This window comes from Glycine soja, chromosome 1 (assembly GCF_004193775.1).
Source record: "Glycine soja cultivar W05 chromosome 1, ASM419377v2, whole genome shotgun sequence".
Lineage (NCBI taxonomy): Eukaryota > Viridiplantae > Streptophyta > Magnoliopsida > Fabales > Fabaceae > Glycine > Glycine soja.
Genome location: NC_041002.1, coordinates 5,123,774 through 5,147,211, shown reverse-complemented (window position 1 = coordinate 5,147,211; position 23,438 = coordinate 5,123,774). Strand labels below are relative to the sequence as shown.

General features: G+C 32.2%; 1 protein-coding gene across 2 annotated transcripts; it reads right to left on the bottom strand.

Moving 5' to 3' along the window:
* Positions 1 to 4,188: 4,188 nt before the first annotated feature.
* On the bottom strand, positions 4,189 to 7,322 carry LOC114411098. 2 transcript variants are annotated; one of them, XM_028374861.1, is made up of 3 exons: positions 6,692 to 7,317; positions 5,150 to 5,336; positions 4,189 to 4,990 (listed from the first exon to the last, which is right to left on the bottom strand). In XM_028374861.1, the coding sequence occupies exons 1-3, from the start codon at positions 7,213 to 7,215 to the stop codon at positions 4,784 to 4,786; spliced, it is 918 nt and encodes a 305-aa protein (XP_028230662.1). In that variant the 5' UTR covers positions 7,216 to 7,317; the 3' UTR covers positions 4,189 to 4,783. The 2 variants fall into 2 exon arrangements, with proteins under 2 accessions (XP_028230662.1, XP_028230665.1); XM_028374864.1 differs by having other exon boundaries at positions 4,783 to 5,001; positions 6,692 to 7,322.
* Positions 7,323 to 23,438: the final 16,116 nt, after the last annotated feature.

Below are 23,438 nucleotides of genomic sequence, written 5' to 3'. Positions count from 1 at the left end.
ATGTCATTAATCAAAATTAATGGGATAATATATGCAACTGGTTTTACCTTACTAATATTTTTTTTTAACTTTTGTGATGATTGTAAACACTTTCTAAATCTAGTGTTATCCTTAATTTACATAATAAAATAGCAATAATGAATGACATGTTAAATATATTAATAATATTATTAGGTGTTATGCACAAATTAATATAATAAAATATATATTTTTTATCTTTGTAAACATATAAAAAGTTCAATTTTAGTATTTCGGAGTTTAATTTATTAATCTCTCTCAAATGTATGATGTGAAAGAATTAACTCACGTCATGATCCATGTAATATTACTAGCACATGCAATAATGGATGACATTTTTTTTATCCATCTGAGTTAACAATGTCTGGAAAAGGAATAAAAAATGACATATTCCAAAAATAGAGACTAAAACATTATATTTAAATTTGAGGAATTAAAAAGAAGGTATTTTCGATTTTGATGATTAAAAACATATTTAACACTTATTTATTTCTATATTCTCAATGCAAAATTAGTGACAATGACAAGTACACATTTGAAATTGCGAAAATCATGGCAAACTAGGCTTAGGTTTAGACCCACTTTAGAATTCAATTTGTTGGAAAATGATTGGTGGACACTTCTGCTCAAGGTTTTAAAAAATAGTGTGTGTATGTGATTTTGACCACAATGTCAAAGTTTTGAAAGTTTTTGCGACCGCAACCACTATACTTATATGCAATTTCCCACAACATCAAGGATTGCAACCCTGACCACAACTACAATTTAAAACTTTGCTTGTGCTATATGACTCTTAAAAGATAAAGAGATAACAAAAAGAAAAATGTAAGTACGAAAGGTGATATATGAGTGTTTGTAACGGAGATAAAGATATTGGGAGATAGAAGTTGAGAGAAACGATAAGTATTAATGAGATTTATGTTATATATACAAGGGTATTCATATATTATTGCTCCAAATCTTTTGCATACCCTTTTGATGATTCATGTTGTTTCTTTGATGTTTAGCATTTGCATATTGCAAAGGCCACTCCTATATACGATTGGCATCTGCTATAGTTTCCAATAACTATGAGTGTTCTTGTTGAGTGCTTTGGTTGGTTTTTCTTGGAAACAATGCATTTTTTTATGTGTTTTATGATTGAACCCCATATTGCTTCTACTTGTTGATGCTTATTTGTGTTCAGGCCAAGTTTTGGAAGCTATACCAAATGGGTATTCGACCTAGGCCGAATACCCATAACACCCCAATAAAACCTTTGGGATATTAAAGCATACCCTGAGATGGTACCCGGTATTCGGTTCGGTCATGCCGAATACTGGAGGACTACAACTCCATTATCCCGTAGGGCTTACCCTGAGAAGTGTCAGGCTCTCAGCCTAACCCAATTCCTGATACCTTCTAGTATCAGGTACTTAGCCTAATTGAGTACTTGATACCCTTTATGGTTTGAGGTATTTGGTCAAGCCTAATAGCTTATGTACCTAGTATCAAGTGCTCGGCCCAACCAAATACCTAATACCCCTCTATAGTTTCAGGTACTCAACAAGCCTAGTACCTAATATCCTTAATATCAAGTACTCCGCTCAGCCAAATACCAGATACCCTTATATAGTTTCAGGTGTTCGACCAAGCCTAGTACCTGATATCCCTAGTATCATGTGCTCAACCAAGCCTAGTACCAGATATCCCTAGTATCAGGTACTCAACCCAGTCAATACCTAATACCCTTCTATAGTTTCATGAGCTCAACCAAGCCTAGTACCTGGTATCCCTATTATTAGGTGCTCAGCCAAGCCTAGTACCTGATATCCCTAGTACAAGTACTTGACCTAGCCTAATACCTAATACCCCCTGTAATATCAGGCACTCGACCTAGCTGAATACTTGATACCCCTATGCTAGGTAGCCGGTCTAATTGAATACCGAGCATGTCTCATTCAACCTATGATGACCTATTAAAAGAAAGATTACCCAGATTATTTAATAAAGCATCATTAGGGATGAGATCAGTTCCCTAATGATAATTACAAATACATTACCTAAGAGGGCAACCTTGGGGAAAAGCCCAAAGGTCCAAGGCCCACTAAGGTATGCATAAATAGATACATGAATATCGAGGTAAGGACACTATTGATTCTCATTTATTACCCTCATTTATTGCTCTTGACTAAGACTTTACTTGAACGTCAAAGTGTCTTTTATAGGTATCACACCCTTTAGCTTGCCGAGTACCATTTGGAGAAGAAGAAAGATCATTCAAAGGATGTAAGTAAGGAAGAAAGTTACATGTCTACCCCTGTGCAGGTATAGAAGCAATATGTAGGCACATATGATATGACTATAAATATTAAATGATGATTATGCTACCAAGCAATATCTAGCCACTACCACACCACCATCAATCATGGCCATCTTCACAACGAAACTCTAATGGAAAGAAATAAAATTGAGATGAAAGTTTTGAATTAAAATAAAGTATAAAAGTCTCAGACTTATACCAAATTTTAGAACTTTCCTCTCATTTATGTTCTCCTTTCCGCACAACCAAATGCTACCTAAACACCCAAAACCTTTCAAACCAAGCACAAGTCATTGATCACTACCTCCATCACCCCCCCCCCCCCAAGTGTAAAGATCACCAGAAAAACAAACAACACAAGTATGATGAGCTTGAGGCAAGAAACATATGTGCCTACTTAGAGTCCAAACCTACCTCCTAACATCTTCCTCCTATTAAATTTTCTCCTTTCCTACTAGTAACTAGATGTTTAGAATAACATGCTTGTAAACCACAAGCAATACTATGGTATGAAAATCTAGCACTACTTTTGATTCTAATGCATGCCTTGGGGATAAATGCATCTAACTTTGAATTAAAATAGGTTCCAACTCTTATACACACCCAGGGACGAATCTAGAAAGGGACGAGCATGGGCTCGATCCCCTCCCTTGGAACTTTTCATGTACATACATATGTATTTTAAGTTAATTGGTATAAAATTATATAAAATTAATTTTGTATGTTGTTATTATAATAATGGTTGATGTTAATTAATATAAAATTAGTTGTATATGTTATTTTATTGCAATGATTAAAGTGATAACTAGTGTAAAATTGTGTAAAACTAGTTGTGTGTTTATTATTATTATGATAACAATTAAAGTTATCATCAATTAATATAAAAAATAATTTCAATTTTATGTATAAAAATAGTAAAAAAAATTAAAAAAAAATACTTATTAAAAGTTAGATATTTTCCCCTTTTTTTCATTCCCGTTATTGACATGGGAAGAGGTGAAAAGGATTATAGATCTAATTAAGTATTAAATATATGTAATTAATCTTCTCTTCTTTATTTCATCTTTTATTTTTTATTTTTTTACAATTGTAATAGAATAAGTTAGGAAAGAGAAAGAATAAGGGTTAATTTGTTCTCATTAAAATTGAGAGTGAAAATCTGGTCCAGACTTCAATGGAATTGAATTACACAATTGTAAAGAAAGAAAAATAAAATCAATATCCTTTATAAGGTTTCTGGATCCGTCCTTTGACACACCATCACCAAGCATTCCATTTCCCCCTGCCCCCAAAGTGTAAGCATCAACTAAGAGATCAAAATTTCTGTTAAGAACTCTGACAGCATAAACTAACTCGAAATGGCTCATGTAAATTCTTTTGATTTATCTAGCAACCCAGAGGATGAAGAAGAATTTGACTTAACAATGACTTCGCCTTTTTTATTGCCAAGCCTATCATAAAACTTTACTTGATAATAAAAATTAAAAGTGCCAAAGTATACCATGGGCATTTCTTTTAAAAATTTGTCTAAAAAGTTGCCACTAAGATTGAACTAGATGTGAGAAATTCAGATACATTAACATTATATTATATGTTCAAACGGCCATTATGCTTAAAAATGTTGTCAAACATTGCATATTGTCTTTTCAAATTTTCAATTAAAATATCTTATAGCCTGCAATCTTCTGTGCCAAAAAAAGGAAGCTTATCTCAATAATAGATTGCCGAAGTATGACATAACAAGCTTTTTTTTTTTTCTTTAACAGACAAGTAGAAGTAGGACACACATTAACACATGAAGATAAAACCACGCTATAAGCCTGGTTGCATCAAAAACAACAATGCCAGAAACAAAATAAGCTTTGGTCTAAACGTTAACCGTAATATCGATTCCAATTTCGATTCTCAGTCAGAAGCTTTCTGCTAAAATGCAGGTTTCTACTCATCTATTTCCCCTCTCATTGAAATGCACTCAGAGTCATATGCACACAAAAAGAAAGCTATCGCATGCCACTACGTATATGATACTATGTGTAGACACATCAGTCTGATGAGATTAATTGTTTACAATGTTTTAACAGGCAGAGGGCATCAATTATTTTCTAGTTCTGTAAGTTCAATGAATATAATATACGCCATCAGCCATGTTTATATTTTGATGCATCCACAATTCTTGATGAAACCTCTCGTGCATTCTTCGCTTGATTAGGACAAGAAAATAAAACATCTGATAAAATTTGCGATCCCCTGTTTAATATCTTCGTGTACATCTGCGTTTAATTACTCCACATTTGAAGTAACTTCTAACATCGCAAATGAGAAAATTCCTTTTGCTTTTAGACCACCAATTAATATCACATTCATCCTAGGTCATATTGTCACTTGCTTTATCCTTCATGCAGGGTTTTAGAATCAAACGACCTCTGCACAATAAAAGTGATTACACAACACCACATGACCAAGCTACCTTCTCTCACGGGGTACATAAGTCTTATCAACTGAATTTTTCTCCTCCTTAAATGGTTGGGTAGAGGGATCGGATAGACTTGGTACTCTAGAAACACTACCCTTCCCTCTCTTAGCATTTGGTCCCACCAACTCAATCATATATTTCCACCCATCAATTGGCCTCCTCCGGCTAAATATATGAGTCTTGATAAAACTAGCAATCTGCATACAAGCTTTAGAAAGTTGTGAATGATAAAAGAAGCAAAAATTAGGAAGAAACACCAAGATATCTGACATTATACCATGATTCCAAAAAACAACACCATTGCTTTATATTGGGATTAGAAAAGCAACATGTCAATCTATTATTTTTATACACACCTGAAATTTGCTATAGGCAATACGTCGTTCAAATTCCTGGAGAAGTATATCTTCTTCTCTCTGGGACATCTCCCACACATTTCCTTCTTGATTTTTTGATATTGTTTCCCATCCATCAGGCATGTTTTTGAAATCAGAAGTTTGAACATGCGCATTGTTGAGATTATTATTGCCAGGGTCAAAAATGCTACAGTTGTTCAGGGGATTTAAGTACAAAATTCATAAGTAGATCCAATTCCAATGTGTGACAGGATAAAAATAAAGATGAATATGCTACAACTATGATGCTGTGAGACATTAATGAGCACATAAAACACAAACAAGAGACCTGAAAAATCAATAGTGTATATAACACAGCATGGACCTACATCTACATTTGTGTAAAATAAAATGAGAGCATAACATCAAAATTTGTAAAAAAAAAATAGTCACCAGCTAATACCTAGACCTATCTACAGATGAGAATTCTGAAGAGAAAGAAAACATATATATTATTCCCCACAAATAAAACAGTACTTTCTTCATAGATTATCATTCGCTACCTTTTGTCCTCATCTCTCAAAAGCAATGCAATATTGTTGGCAAAAGAAAGGGTACATATTAGAGATATAAAACCAATCCTGATCTTTCACCGTGAAGCTTAAGCTACAATGAGAGTTGGTAATTGAGTCATTGACATGGCATATCTTAGATATTTCTAAAACCAACTGGTCAGAAGTCCAATCCCTGCTACTCCATTTCTTATTAGCTGAATTTCAACACAGGGGAGCATGACTGTGTCTATGCATTGCCCACAATCACAACTAGCAAAACATTCTCTAACACACTCTACTACTGGCTGAAATTTGTTGGAAATCACAAAATTGTGTGGATCTCACTCTATTTATTTTTTTGGTCCTGGGTCAAAGACAAGGGTATTCCCCAACCCACTGGGTCAGAAACTAATCCCGCTTGCAGTGCATGGCTGACACTAATCCAAGGGAATTTTGCACATGGTGGGAAATCTCGCTCTTTATTTAAGGAACCCTACTTATAATTTTGTAATTTTAAATAAATTTTAACCAATGTTTTAAGGAGTGTGTTTGAGATTATGCTGCTAGCACTTTTCATTAAACCAATCATAGATTCACCACCCTTCACCTAAAGCTGAAGATATTGGGAGAACTGGTCATTGGTCAATAATAATCACAGTACACAACAATAGAAAAAACACAACACAGGACCAATCCGGTTCTTTACACAACAAGCTTCATTAGAAATTTTCTGGGTCCAAAAATAGTACCAAATTGTACACTTTACACAAGAAACTCTGGTTTTAGCTTATAAAAAAAACAAGTTTAGGGTTTAGGAGTTATGTTTTAGGGTTTTAGATTAAAAAACATGCCTTAAAAGTTACTAGTATGATCTCAATGCTTCATGAGATATATGTATGTGGAACTTAAATCAATAGCAAATTAATAATCACAAACTCAAACTCCATTAACAGAATCAAGCAACATCTAACGAATCAGAATCCAATTTAAGAGAGAGAGAGAGGTATACTCGGAGCAACTATCAAGCAATCTCTGAATGTCATCACCACCAGCAATGTCAGAATCGCCCAATTTCGCTTCCTCGAGCTTCTCAATCTCCTTCATCCACAAGCCAGCGTGCATCCTCTGCTTCTTCAACCGGTAATCATTTTTCATATTCTCCAAGCTGTAAAGCGCGCCGTTCTCTTCTCTCTTCTCCTTCTCCTTCGATCCTTTCCGCCGCTCGTTCCAATTCTCGTTCATCTCCGCCACGAATGCCTTCGTCTCCTCGTCGCCGTCCTCGGCGGCAGGGGCGGAGGAGGAAGGGAAGTTGACGTCGCTCTCCCACGGAGCACGCGTTTTCGGCGTCAGGTCGTCCGGAAGCCACGCCGTCTCCCACGCCTCGTTCCACTCGTCCTCGCCGCTCCGGGACTTGCGGCTCGACCACCACCGTCTAGTCGCCGGAACTTCGCCGGCGATAATGTACGGAAGAGCGCTGAATTGCTTCGCCTTGGAGATTGTCGTTGTTGTGATTCTTCGTCGAAACGCTTGCATTTTTTATGAGCTACCGAGAAGAAATTGGAACTGCAACAGTGTGGTGTTTCTCAGTTTGCGCTCTCTCTCTCTCTCTCTCTCTCTCTCTCTAGAAAACCAAGGGCAGATTTTGGGCCTTGAGCTTTGACTTTATTTCAACAATGAGCCTTTAAATAGAGGCCTTTACTTTCTGCACTTCCCTGTGTGCTTCCTGCACTCCCAATTTTTTCAATATCCCTAAACTACCCTTATGATAACTTTCCTTTCTTCAACCAGTCTCCTAAAATCAGCTGACCTACTCCCAACACCTTCTTCCATTTTCATTCGAGTATGTTCTCCAAGAAGGTTGTGTCGGCATAGATGTTGTTATCTTGATCAAATCTCACAAACATTGGTTGTTTTGCTGCATCTGCATTCTATGCATAGCTTCGTCAAGGTTGGGTTGAGGTAGCATCTACATTCTATGTGTAGCACAATTATGGAAAAAAAAATTCCACAGTAGGCTTTCCAAAATGAGTTTACAATCTTTCTAGAATAATTGTTCCATAATTGTGTTACTAGGCTTCTAGAAAGCATGTTCTGGAAATGATGTTTTGTAAAAAAAAATTATCAAAAATGCTCATTTTGAAAATGCATATTATGTCTTTTTGGAAAAGCTAGTCCTCAACTATTCTTATATAGTTCTAGAAAACCTGTTCAAGAAAGAACGTTTTGTAAAACACCATTCCATGGATCCTAAGCCCTTCTTGGGCTCCCATTTTGTGGAGGCCCAAAACCACTGCAAAACCCAACACCACAACAGTACCAGAAACCAAAAAATGAATTTTGCAAAATGACATTCACTTACCTTTGTTGGCATTGCGAGTAGGGGCCTCAAATGTCTAATCGGCTTCTCGAGCTGCATTTGTCGTGGCAGGTGGAGGGGCAACACAAATGAAGGGGTTGCACACCCTTGGGGGAGAGGTGGCATAATCAAAGGAGGAAGCGGAGTTAGGGCTTGGCAGCATAGAGGGAGGTGTTAGGATTGGCAATGGAATGCACATGAGGAAGGAGGTGCATGACAATTTTGTCCACTCACATAAATTAGGAAGTGTAGGAAGTACAATGAGAAGTGTAGAAAGTAAAGGCCTTAAATGGACCTCTACCTAACCGGATCAAGAAGAAGAAAAATAGTAGTTACTATTTCCACTACCATTTTTTTCTTATCCTGTTAGACACCACCTTTTTTATTTTTTTCCCTAAATTATCCTTATCTCTTTTTACTCTTTATCCCTTCTTCATTCTGGCATGGATGTGTGTGTTAAATACAGTTCATGATTTAGAAACCTTTGTCACATAAATGCACTTTTCTAAAGGGGTGTAAAATCCAACTCAACCAATGCACTTGGTTCGTTGCATGCATGTCTAACTACTCCCATAGGTAATTCCCAACTTACAACTTAGAGACCGTGGAATTCAAAACAGAAAAATAAAATCTATGCCCAAAATTCTAGAATTCCATTAAGAAATGACCTTCAAGTTTGCCTTCTAATTTTACTTTATTCGCCCCCTTTTTTTTCCATGGTCCTCTTCACCACACTAGCATTTTTCTTCCTCCACACACCCACCACCTCAAGTCCATTCGAAGGTGGAAGGCATGTGCGACTGTGAGACGGAAAGAGAAGCTGGTATAGTGGTATATGGGAGGGGGGGAATGAGGGAGAATGATGTTACAAGGGTAATTTGAAAAAAGAAAAGGATTTGCAAATAGAAATTTCCTAAAAAAAAATTGAAACTTATTTCACAACTTATCAACCGGACAAGCATGGACTTATATGTGACTCATGTTATTCGCACCCTTTAAATTACTTCTTTTCACAGTACAATAAATCATCCTACTTTTCATACCGTATTAACATGATTTGAAGTTAGGCTATATAATGTCTTTAGTTAAAGTGAAAGTAAAAGAAGAGAGTTCTAAAAAACATATAAAATAAAATAAAATATCGTTCTTTAATTCAAAATTATGGAGGAAAAGAGAGAAAAAATAAGAAATTAAAATCTTTTCTTTTTGGTATAGAGGAATTAAAATCTTTGCCCTCCAATTTTTTGCTTCCCTTCTAATATTTAGTAGGTTTGGAGAAGAGAAAAAGTAATTTGTGATTTTTCAACTTAATTGACTAAATTTCTCTAAACTATCATTCTCATTAACGATTATGTTGACAAAACAATACCTTTATGTGTATGTTTCCTTCATTGTCCTTGCAAACCAAATAAAGGAATCCCCTCCTTTCTTTCCATCCTTTTCCTTTCTCTTCCTTTCTCTTGAGGCAAACATAAAGACATTTGTTTAACTTCTCTTTGAAACAAACACAGTATTAATCTTTCATTCTAAAAAATTGTAACACGCACGTACTCACTATTATGGGCATGTTTAATAAAATTATGCACACTGCCTTATGGGTGCTTTCAATAAAATTAATCAATAAGTTAGTTTACAGTTGCTGACCTTTGGCAGGGTGGGCATCCCATCCCTAATTCAGTTCTTGCTTGTTTAGGCAATGATTTGATGTTTGCCCATTAGTTCTTTTTCTTGGATTTTTCTTTGTCCCCATTTACAAAAAAATGAAAAATGATTTTAAGATATTCTGTTTTTTTGAATGCTTAAAAGAATTGTTTCTTTATAGTAAATTAAAAAAAAAGTTATGAAATTAGTTGTAATAACTAGTTTTGTATTTAAAATAATAATATATTGGGAATAAAAAGAGAAAATATTCTGTTAGCTTTTAATCATTATTCTAAAATCTATTTTGTTTATAAAAATCAGTGATAAAAATAATCTAAAATTGTAATTTAATTTTCAGCAATATTATCAAATAAGAGAGAGCAAGGCTATAAACAATTTTTTATATGGAAACTTATTATAGTGTCTAAAATTATACCAATCCAAATGCACACTTGATGGGAAAGAGAAATCATATTTGCTTTTTATTTTTATTGAACAATTTTTACCCAAAAGAAATAGATTAGAAATGAGGAGAAAATAATATATGAGAAGACAACTGATGTATTTGAAAAACATAAAAAATAAAAATAAGCCACAAAATTTGTAGAAATATTAAATAAAAGTAATTGAACTAAATATTAGAAGGCTTAATGGAGTTGTGCTCCCTCTCAATCTTAATTATTTGGATTCCAGCCTTGTGTGAACATTTAGGTAACTTAATTTTCTTAATTGTAATAGTTGAGATAATTTAAAAGGTATTTGGTTATCAGCAAGTACGTGATCAATGCATGAGTGATTGTTATAACTTAATCAAATGTCTAATAAATCTATCGGAATCGCATGTGGTTTAAAACAAGTGTTTTTTTATTGTCGATTGATATATTTTAATCTTTTATTGAAAAATGTTACATTACTAGTATTATCACATTTTAAAAAATATTAAAAACACAAAAGTTCAAGAGGTGAATGTAAAATAGCATTTCTAATTATTTTTAATTGAAATATATCAATTAAAATGATTAAAAATATTTTAAAAACACTTTATCTGTAATAAATTATAATACAGGATGAATTCCAGTTCAGCCTTTTTAACTTGGATTGCAACTGCAATTAATTTATTTTATTGGAACTTAAAATCAGTTTAAAAATAAAAGATAAGATTAAAAATTCAATCTATGTTTAAAATTTAATGTATAATTTTATCACTTGTTAAATTAAATTTTGAAAGCGATGCATTCTTAAATTTATAAATTTGAAATTAATTAAAAAAAAAATAGGACTTTCAAGTTTGTGAAACTAACTTTTCAAAAGTTTTTTTAAAAAATATAGTTGGTCCAACTTCTTCATTTTGCAGCAACAGCAACTCAAAACAAATTAGACCAAATATTTCCTAAACCATTTACTAGATGTTCTTAATTGCGTCTAAGTTTTTCTTTGGAATTGGCATTAGCTTTTCTCATAGTAGCATTTAGGTTAATGTCATTCATGGATGAAATCCGTTAGATTATTAACATGTTTTACTTTAGCTTGCTATTTTATATATTGTATTTCCTAGTTTAACACATAATTAGAGTATGAAATATATGAATCAACTATTGCTGGTTGACATCTATGTACAAGTTACATTAATCCTTAATTTCAAAGTTTCAATCAGGTCTGAAAGAGATAAAGAAGAAAAAGTAAAAGAAGGGGCATGATTTGAACTAGATGATGAAAGTTTCAATTCAAACAAAGATGAGTGAATGGGTCAAGGATTAATGAACAGAACAAACAAACAACTACATGCCGGGCACGGCACGGGCCTATTGTTTTCAAGGGTCGTGGTCACTATGTTTCTTGACTTTCATTTTTATGGACTTTTTGTTTGTCGTCAATTCTCAGTCTGCCACATGCTTCAATGGGTTGGCCAAAAAAGTAAGCAACTAATCTTGATGTTTATGGAATTGGACTTGGGATGTTTTTTTTTTTTAATTAAATATATCAATGTTTGAGTCAGATAAAATAATTGTGATGTTTTTAAGTATTTAATATAATTACATACTTACTCTTTGAATATGAAATCTTTAGAATAATCTTATATTAATTGATTCACGTATTTAATAATATCTAGGATGTAATTTATTCAATTAAGTGTACTTTATTCAATTAAGTATTTCTTTAATAAAAAGTTATTGTACTAGAGTTTTTTTTTAATATTGGCTTTAAAATTTATTAAAATGAAATGAAAATTGTATAAAGACTATACAAGGTTTGATAAATTTTTCAAACTAGCAATCATCTTGTAGACTCGATTAATCTTCTTTATGTATCTAAAGTTTCAATCTTATAAGATGACTTGATGACTCTTATACTTATAATGACTTATAATGACTGATGTGTATGTGATTAAGAAAAATGATATTTGCAAGTTGTATGAGGTGATTGGGAATTGCACTCATAAAATAGGATATAGACATGTAGTGGAAAATACATAATTCATCTCATAAAATTTATTAGAAATCAAACATAAAATTTATAAATTTTTAAAAAAATTAAAAATATATTTAAGTTTTAAAAAAATTAAAAAATATTAAGGATGTACTTTCTATTTGGTTATTACAAAACAGTAATAATATTTGACAACACACAAACATTATCTATATAAAAAATTAGGTAACTTTGTTTCTGTTAAAAAAAATGAAAAAGTTTTCTTAATTTTTCTCTCATTTACAAAATAATAATAAAAAATTTAATAATAAGAATTCTCTGTTTCAAGAATGAGAAATAAATATATTAAAAAAATTTCTTTTTATTGAGGATAATTTTTTTTTTAGAATTTGAGGGATAAATTTTTTAAGTCATCTTAATTTGCATATTGAACTAACATTGTTTAATGTTAAGACCTCTGCACGTAATATACCCACAAACCCAATATTTAGTATAGAATTTTTTATCAAATTTTTCTCTAAAAATGTTTTATGGTGATTTAATATTTCTATTAATTTTTTTTATTGGCCTTTGTCAGGGATGGTAACAGGGCAAGGTAGGCATGGGTAGTAGCCCTCTGCCACCAGTTCCAATACATTAAAAATTTATTTCTTACCTGCATAAATATATGTTAAGTGAGCTTCTATAGATTTTATGAATATCTATGAGAATTAACGAGTATCCATAAATATTTTTTATAATATAAAATTTTAAACAAAAAAATATATTAAAAGTAAACCTAAATTTATGCTAAAAAATAACTTTAAAATTTATATTTATACTAAAATTATATAATTTAAAAATATATACTTATAATAAAAAAATTAAAACAACTTAGTTTATATATAATAAGAATTTTTTAAGTTATTTTGCATTGTTGGTAATGATAAGTAGTAAAGTACGACTATTTTACTACTCGTTCCCACTTTATTAATAAGTGAATAAAGAAAAAATTACTTATTTTGCTAACAAGCAGTACTCATTAAGACTACAAGGTATGTGGTTCTACTGGGAAATTATTTTAATTTAATCAATAGTTTCAAATTCAAGTTTTGAATATTCAATTATATATAAGGTCGACCTAAGAACAAAACAATTAAAATTTAAATTTAAACTTTAAGTCCACCAACAAAAAAATATTTATTATTTGTTTTTATTTTTTATAAATAAAAAAGGAAATATATATTGACCAAAAAGATCCAACATAGCTCTCTCATTTAAAATAAGAAATTTTCTCTTAAAACTTGTTTTAGGTCTCACTCATTATTGGATTGATCCTAAAACTATGCTAAATACTCTAAAAGATTTTCACTTGAATTTTCTGTAATAATTTCTGGTCCTAACATTTTGAAAAATTGAAATGCTCATCAGTTTTTAAAACCAAATTGAATGTCTGTTAATGGGTGATAATGATCACTAATGAATTATAACAGTCAATAATGAGTGGTAATGGCTATTAAATGCATTCTTGATGGTACAATACTTATATATAACACATGTATTTGGTCCATAAGCTCATCTTTCAAGTTCATTCTGATACACCATCTAGAGAGAGAGCTTTGAAGAACCAAAAACAAGAAAACTCTTTCATTGAAGGTATGATTTGATTTTTTATTTTCCGCATTTTGTTAATGACCTCTTTTGTAGTTTGCAACATCACAGGTTAAAAGGTTTAGCCTAACATTTGGTATCAGAGCCACAATTGCCTCTGCCTTGTCCATTTTTCGGTTTTCGGTATTTTTTCAATTTAATTTCGTTTATGGTATAAAGGGTCTTGTTTCTTAAAAATAAGATTAGAAATTTGTATTTTGTTCGATTTCCTTGTTTTTGGCTTTTGAATAGTATAAAATGGTGTCCAAATGACTGAGAACCGACCGGGTCTGCATATGGGTCGGGTTTGACCCGCTAGAGGTTGAAGATGATGAATAGTGTTAAAAAAAACAAAAAATCCCACATTTTGTGCTTACTGGGTGTCGAAATGATGACTCATAAAACACTATAGTATATGCAAACAACTAAATCAATAAAGCTTTTCTGATATGCAATTGTTTTTCATATGTTATATATTTATTCTGCTTTACAATTTTTGGAATTTTGATTTAATTTATGCATGAATATATTTTGGAAAATTTTATTCTATGCATATATATATGAAATCAAATGCCTAATATTATGTTTCAATTATAAAATTATATGAGAATCTTATTCATAATTATATTGCATCTTGATTTTGAAATGCATAATACGATTTATTCTCATATAATAAAGTTTTATGTCTAAGTGATCTTTATAATTTTGATTAATTATGGATTAGTCACAACATCTATATTTTGATTAAAATTATATATTAAGTTGGTTAAAGATCATATAAGGAATTAGACATAATATTGTAATTAATTATACTTATATAATGAATTTTATCCCACAGAAATTTTTATTATATCTGTATAATTGATTGGGATAACATTACATATTATTTTTCATGGCTTACCCACAGGCATCATGAGGTATGTATAATTTGTCGATTTTATCATAAAGTAAATATTTGCGATAGAAATTAAATTATTTTCATGTTATACCCATAAAGCATGAATTTGAGCAAGTAATTTGATTATTTTATCATAAGGTTTAATTGTTTTTTATTGAATTAAAAATTTAGCCCACAGGAAATTTTTATGTCACAAGATTCAATTTTATGGTATGTTTACATTGGTAAAAGATACAATTAAGATTAGTATGCCTCAAATTTTGACATAAGCCTTTGAATTTTGCAGCTTCTCAAACTATTAGTTTTTCTGATATTCAATGTGATGTTCCCGAACTCAAAGGAGATAACCATAAGATATGGAAGGAGAGAATTCTTCTACAATTGGGGTGGATGGACATAAACTATGTTATAAGGAAAGACAAATCAGCTGCAATCATTGATGAAAGTAGCCCAGTTGACGTTGCGCTATATGAGCGGTGGGAGCGATCTAACCGGCTCAGCGTGATGTTCATTAAGATCAAAATCTCGACTGTGATACATGGTTCTGTTGACCAGCATGAAAAGGTTCGAGACTTACTTAAGGCCATTGATGACCAGTTCATCACTTCAGATAAGACTTTAGCAAGCACCTTGATCATGAAGTTCTCTTCTCTTCGGCTCACCAATGTGAAAGGTGTGCGTGAGTACATCATGAAAATGCGAGATATTTAAGCTCAACTTAAGAAACTAGAGGTTGATATGTTTGAGTCCTTCCTAGTGTATTTCATTTTGAACACCCTTCCGCATGAATATGGGTCATTTAAGATTTCCTACAACACACATAAAGATAAATGGTATATCGATGAATTAATGACCATGTGTGTTCAGGAAGAAGAAAGGCTTGTAATGAAGATGGGTGAGAGTGCATTGCTAACAACTGCTTATGGGAAGAACAAAACAACTAAGTCTTAAGCTAATCAGAAGGTGAATGGTAAAATACCACCTCAAGCTGATATTAAGAAGGTGGCAAAGTGTTTCTTTTGCAAGAAGAAGGGACACATGAAGAAGAATTGCCCCGGATTCCAGAAATGACTTGAGAAGAAAGGTAAATCAATCTCATTAGTATGTTATGAATCTAATACGGTTAGTGTTAATATTAACACCTGGTGGATTGATTCTGGATCTACTATTCATATTGCAAATTCTTTACAGGGTATGCAAAACCTAAAGAAACCAGTGGGAAGTGAGCAAAGCATTTTATTAGGCAATAAGCTAGGCTTACATGTGGAGGCCATTGGAACTTGCATTTTGACTTTAATTAGTGGCTTTATTTTAAAATTAGAAAGGACCTTTTATGTACCAAGTTTTTCCCGAAACTTGATTTCTATTTCAAGACTTGTACCGTTTGGATATTCCTTTAATTTCAAAGACATGTCATTTGAGTTATTTTATAATTCTGAATGTGTTGGGAATGGTATCTTGTCTAATGGTCTTTATCTTCTTGGTTTACAAAATAGTGTCACTTATAGTTCAATGCATGTTCAAACTAGTATTAAAAGGTGTAATATTAATGAGAATTCCTCTAATTTATGGCACCAGAGATTAGGACATATCTTTATTGAGAGGATTAAAAGGTTAGTGAAAGATGGGGTACTCAATACTCTAGATTTTGCTGACTTTAAGACTTGTGTGGACTGCATTAAGGGTAAGCAGACCAACATGTCTAAGAAAGGTGCTAATAGGAGTTCAAGCATATTAGAAATAATTCATACTGATATTTGTTGTCCAGATATGGATGCACGTGGTCAGAAATACTTTATCACCTTTATAGATGATTATTCGTAATATATGAATGTTTATTTGCTTCATAACAAATACAAAGCATTTGATGCCTTCAAAGTCTTTAAGGCTGAAGTTGAGAACTAATGTGGCAAGCAAATAAAAATAGTGAGATCAGATAGAAGCGAAGAATACTATGGCAGATATACTAAGAATGGACAAGCACCTGATCCCTTTGCAAAGTTTCTTCAAGAACATGAGATTGTTGCCCAATACACTATGTCTGGTTCTCCAAATCAGAATGGTGTGGCAGAAAGAAGGAACCAGACATTATTGGACATGGTACGGAGTATGCTTAGCAATTCCCATCTTCCTAATCCTTGTAGGCTGAAGCACTAAAGACGACAGTGTATATATAAAATCGTGTTCCAACCAAGGCTATCCCAAAGACACCTTTTGAGTTGTTTAATAGTTGGAAACCGAGTTTGAAACATATGTGCATTTGGGGTTGTTCGTCTGAGGTGAGAATATATAACCCACAAGAGAAGAAACTTGACCCGAGGACCATTAGTGGGTATTTCATTGGATATGCCGAAAGGTCTAAAGGTTATAGGTTTTATTGTCCACATCATATTACTAGGATTGTGGAATCAAGAAATGCCAAGTTTATTGAAAATGACTTGATCAGTGGGAGTGATCAATTGAGGGACTTAGGTTCTGAAATTGATTGTGTAGAGTCTCAACCTTCCACATCAAATGAAAGATTGGTTGTAATTCATACCCCTCAAGTTCAAAGGGATGATGAACAACAGATGATTGGCATTCCACAAACTGTTGTTGATAATCCAGTAGATCAAGTTGATCATCAAATTCATGAAAATGATGAATAACCAGTTGAACAACATGATCCCCAAGAAAATGTTGATGCAACATTAAGGAGGTTTACTAGAGTAAGAAAATCAGCTATTCCTATTGATTATATTGTATATTTGCAAGAATTTGACTATAATATTGGAGCTGAAAATGATCCTGAAACTTTTGATCAAGCCATGAGTTATGAAGAGTCAAATTTATGGTATGATGCCATGAAGGATGAGATGAATTCCATGTAGAGTAACAAAGTTTGGAACCTTGTAGAGATTCCTAATGGGACAAAGACCATTGGATGTAAATGGGTCTTTAAGACCAAAAGGGATTCATTAGGCAACATTGATAGATACAAGGCAAGACTTGTTGCTAAGGGATTTACTCAAAAGGAAGGAATAGATTACAAAGAAACTTTTTCTCCAGTATCTAAGAAATATTTTCTTCGTATAATCTTGGCATTAGTTGCTCATTTTGACCTTGAGTTGCAACAAATAAATATGAAAACAACTTTTCTTAATGGTGATTTAGAGGATGAGCTTTATATGAAACAACCTGAAGGTTTCTCCTCTAATAATGGTGAGCATTTGGTTTGCAAGCTTAATAAATCTATATATGGTTTAAAACAAGCTTCCCGTCAGTGGTACCTTAAGTTTCATGGAATAATTTCTTCATTTGGTTTTGATGAAAACCACATGGATCAATGCATATACCACAAGGTCAGTGGGAGAAAAATATGTTTTCTTGTTTTATACGTAGATGATATTTTACTTGTAGCTAATGATCGGGGTTTGCTACATGAGATGAAACAATTTCTCTCTAAGAATTTTGACATGAAGGATATGGGTGATGCATCTTATGTTATCGGCATTAAGATTCATAGAGATAGATCTTGAGGTATTTTGGGTCTATCATAGAAAACCTATATTAACAAAATTCTAGAGAGATTTCGGATGAAAGATTGTTCACCAAGTTTTGCTCCCATTGTGAAGGGTGATAGGTTTAATTTGAACCAATATCCAAAGAATGACTTTGAGAGGGAATAGATGAAAAACATTCCTTATGCTTCAGTTGTTGGAAGCCTCATGTATGCTCAAGTATGCACAAGGCCTGACATTGCTTTTGTAGTTAGAATGTTGGAAAGATATTAGAGTAATCCAGGTATTGATCACTGGAGAGTTGCTAAGAAAGTGCTGAGGTACCTTCAAGGGACCAAAGATTACATGTTTATGTATAGACAGACAGACAATCTAGATGTGATTGGTTATTAAGACTCAGACTTTGTTGGTTGTGTTGACTCTCATAGATCAACATCTAGGTACATTTTCATGATGGCTGATGGAGCTATTTCATGGAGGAGTGTTAAGCAGTCTTTGACTGCTACTTCTACCATGGAAGTTGAGTTTGTCTCTTGTTTTGAGGCTACATCACATGGTGTATGGCTTAAAAGTTTCATTTCTGGGCTGAAGATAGTTGATACTATTTCAAGGCCTTTGAGAATTTCCTGCGATAACTCAACTGCTGTCTTTATGGCTAAGAATAACAAAAGTGGAAGTCGAAGTAAGCACATCTACATTAAGTACTTAGCCATTAGAGAAAGAGTAAAAGACAAGAAAGTGGTCATTGAGCATATAAGCACTGAGTTGATGATCGCTGATCCTTTAACTAAGGGCATGCCACCGTTTAAATTTAAGGATCATGTAGAAAGAATGAGACTTGGTTCCACTTTATGATTGTATACTTATATGTTAAAATTGAAACTTTTATATTATGATATTTTCTCATATTTGGGTGCACATTGATTTATTTGAGAAAAATTATGTTTTGGACCAAGAATAAACATTGGGTTTATTCATTAAGTTTTATTATCACTTTGAGTATACTATTTAGGAAATTAAGCATATTGTAATACATGGATGATATTACTCGTTATAAGAGGAACTATCACTATGATTCGTATATTCATTTCTTAAGAAGATAGAGCATTGAGTCAAAATGTTTGGACCAAGTGGGAGAATGTAATAATTTCTGGTCCTAACATTTTGAAAAATTGAAACGCTCATCAGTTTCGGAAGTCAAATTGAATGGTTGTTAATGGGTGATAATGGCCATTAATGAATTATAACAGCCAATAATGAGTGATAATGGCTACTAAATGCATTTTTGATAGTAGACTGCTTATATATAGCACATATGTTTGGTCCTTAAGCTCATCTCTTCGAATTCATTCTGATACACCATCTAGAGAGAGAGCTTGGAAGAACCAAAAACAAGAAAACTCTTTCATGGCAATGGCTAGAGGTATGATTTGATTTTTTATTTTCCGCATTTTGTTAATGACCTGTGTTTCTTTTGTAGTTTGTAACATCACAGATTAAAAGCTTTAGCCTAACATTTTCTCCATAAAAAATCTTTACCATAAAAACTTTCATGCCCGTTCATTTTATTATTTAAATTTTCTCACTCTTGTTTCTAATTAAAGGATAAGGTTATACTGAAAATTTGTCACATGAGGATAGCCAAACCCTAAACAAAATTGTCTCTTGTGATAACAACAAAGTTTAAATTTTAAATATTGTGCAAAGTATTCAAACACCCTACTATTATATTGACCCTAGTAAACTTTACCAACATATATCTAAAAAAGTAAAAAGAATTAATATGTTACACCATGTTTGATTTATGTAATATTATGTTTTTTGTAATGCCTGATTAATTGTTTTAATTATATTGCAAAAGTAAATAAATATTATTTAAGTGTCATAATTAATTATGAGATGATGGGTTGTTATATTTATGTCTATGTTATGTATATGTCATGTTATATGTGTGTCTTGACGAGTTTTAATGTTATATTTATGTATATGTTATGTTATAAACTTCTCATTTTCACACTCTTCTTCCTCTCCAAGATAACTCTTCCTTAAAGAGTGTGAGACCTTGAATTTTGTTGACTCAAGGAACCTTGTAGCAGTACTTTTTTCGAGTTTTGAGGCTAGTTCAATGGTAAGGAACTCTCCTCCTTCCCTTCTCATCTTTTATTTCCATTTTCCCCTAGGACACCCATGGGGGGGTTCTATGGAAAAGGCTTAGTTTTTGTGTTTAGATCTAACTTTGGGTTGATTTTAAGTATGGATAATGCCCTTGTAATGTGAAGTACTAGAGGAGTTGAGGAAAGCTTCCTCCTTGGACCCAAAGTTCCTTCCTTTCCTTCTTCATCTTCACAAAATCATCTTTTGGAGTTTAAATAAGTAAGGGAAGCTTTACCTTTTTTCTATGCTTAGGTTGCTTTTGATTGGTTTAAATGTTGCTTGAGAATGAAAGATGCTATTTAAAAATGGAAGTTTAAACATTTGAGGTTGAGTTTTGAAATTGGGATTTTTGATTATTTGATTAATATTGATGAAAATTTCCTATTTGTAAAACATTTTGATATTGTTTATCTATTGGAATTGATAGAAAAAGGTTTGGGTTTGTTTTAGGATGATTTAGAAGTCATGAGAGGCAATTCTACCGAATTTTGAAATTTTACAGAATTCACGTCCATTAATTAGTTTCATGTCCACTGATTAGTTTCGCATCTGTTGACCAGTTTTGAGTCCAATGGCTAGTTTTGAGTCCAATGACCAGCTTTGAGTCAATTTTGATGTGGATGTGATTAATGTTTGTTTTCCTTTCATAAATTAATTATTTTGAGATCTTAATGAATTTATGATGATATGAGATGTCATTGAGATGATTTTGTTTTATGATTAGAGTTAACTTTATGTTGAGATCATGATATTCACATTCATATGAGTTTTTGGTGAGTTTATTTGCAATAATTGAAGGTGTTTGAATGTCTTGCTATGCTTATTGAACTATATGTGGGTTCGTGAGTGTGATGAACATATGAATAGTAAATCTATGATATTATAACCTCTTATGGTGTTGAGATTGGTGAATGGATTTGTTATAACATATGATTGTTATGGATGATAATCTTGTTTTGAGAATCATTTATATGTGTGAAAAGGAGTTAACTATATCCTTTGAGAAGATTTTTCTTGTTAGAAAATGGTATACTTGGGAGGGTGAGTTCCATGCTAGAACTTTGCCTCACTAAAGCGACCCAGGGATCTTGCCTAGTGGGGTATCTTCTTGAGTATCACTCTTATGTTTTAACTTCAAATGACATGTCGAGGTGTTGAAAACTAATTCCTAGGGGGATTAGTAACTCTTTTAGTGCATATGAGATGAATTGTTGTTGATGATGAAACTTGAATACTTGAGACCGACCATGAGTGAGATGGTGGATACAAATGTGTCATACCTAAAACTCTCAAAGAATCTAAATGTAGTTATTGTTGTGAGTAGGCACGTAAGTTAAGGGTGATTGGTGACCCTCAATCTACTGTGGGAGGTTGTTAATAGTGGCTAACAGGAATGGACTTATAGAATGAATAGGTCAGAGAACAAATAGGTGGGTGAAGTAATAGATAGATCAAATTATTTGCAAGCCTTTCTAAGGTAAGTCACTACCCCCAATCATCCATTTTCGATAAAACTACGATTTCCCGTAGGATTAATCTAGGTCTTCTCGAATGGTCAAATCCTAAAAAGTGGCTATGTTAAAGGATGTGCCTGGGTTACTGCTCAAAAGGTGAAATCTCCATGGAGTTTAGTCTGTCTTTGGTGTAGATGATTGATGGACTAGTGATGATGATGTTTGATGGATAAATCATGGTGTATGATGATTGAATCTTGATATGATGATTGATGAATTGGTGATTGTTATGATATTCTTTGTTATGTGGATTTTAAGACTTATGTTTTATGAATGATTCCTTCGTGTTATGTTTTATATATGATGATAGTAGGTCATGCTTAAATGGTTTAAGTTTATTTCGTTTTAAGCATGTTTATTTTTTTTAAGCTTACCCTTGCATGTAACAGATGTGGTTATGATTGTGATGATCTTTAACTTTGTGTTCGTGGGAGCAGATGATTAGGAGATAAATCCTTTTTTTGGAGTCATCATGGATGAGCATGCTCATCATGGATGAGCATGCTCGGACGTGAAGATGCAATTCTTCTTGTATTGTTCTTCGTTAGTTTTACTTGTAGTGTTGACTAATTCAGAGTTTATGTAATTTATTCTTGTAGTATGGTTTATGTTTATATGTATGTTCTAAGGATATTTGGTTTACTATGATGTTGTGTGTGTGTGTGATGGTTTTATTTTGGAGTTGGACATTTTAACCTTTGACCTTTGAAAAACGAAAAGTTTATAAGTATTTTTATAATCAAATTAATTGAAGAGTTTTAAATGAATTAAAATAAAGTTTTCTACTTAAAATAATTTATAGTTCCATGTAACGATGAAGGTTACGAAGTAGAAGCAAAGAAGGTGAAAAGAAAGATAGAAAAAAGTGAAATAATTTTTTAGTTGTTAGGTAGGAGAGAAAGTGTAAGAAAAGAAAAATATAAATCTTCTCTTCTTTTGTTTGATTGAGTAAAAAATGAAAGAAAAAGAAAAGATATGTTGGCAAAATCACATAGCATGGTTACACAAAAATGAAATATAAAAAAAATAAAAACATAAATATGCTCTCCATAACTAATAAAAAAGTCAAAATTAAAAATATTTTATCACTTAAAATAAATAAAACAAAATTAACAATATTTTATAATTCAAGGGTAAGTTTGTTTTTTTTAACCTCAATTTACCTATTTTCTCTTATTTTTCTTTCCAAATTAGAGAGAAAGTAATTTTGACATCGACCTCACCAATTTTTTATTTCCTTCCTTATTCATGAGTAAAAATAACTTTTTTTTAGTATAGATGGTCAAATTCATCCCTAAAAGTGAGACATTGACAAATTAATCACTGAAAGAAAAAAAAGACAAATTTAGTTTTTGAACATGTAAAAAATGTGACAAATTAGTCACACAGACAATTTAATGACAAATTGATTCTAAATTTTGCAGCTTAATGCTAAATTGGTAGTCCAAAAATATAACTTATTGTCAATTTGATTCTTGAACTTAATGATAAAATGATCTCACAAAATTAACGACATGACTAATTTGTCTTACTTTTTTGCACATTTAAGGATTAAACTTATATTTTTCATTTTTCAAAGACTACTTTATCATCACATCACATTTTTTTAGAATAAATTTGATTATTTATTCTTTTTT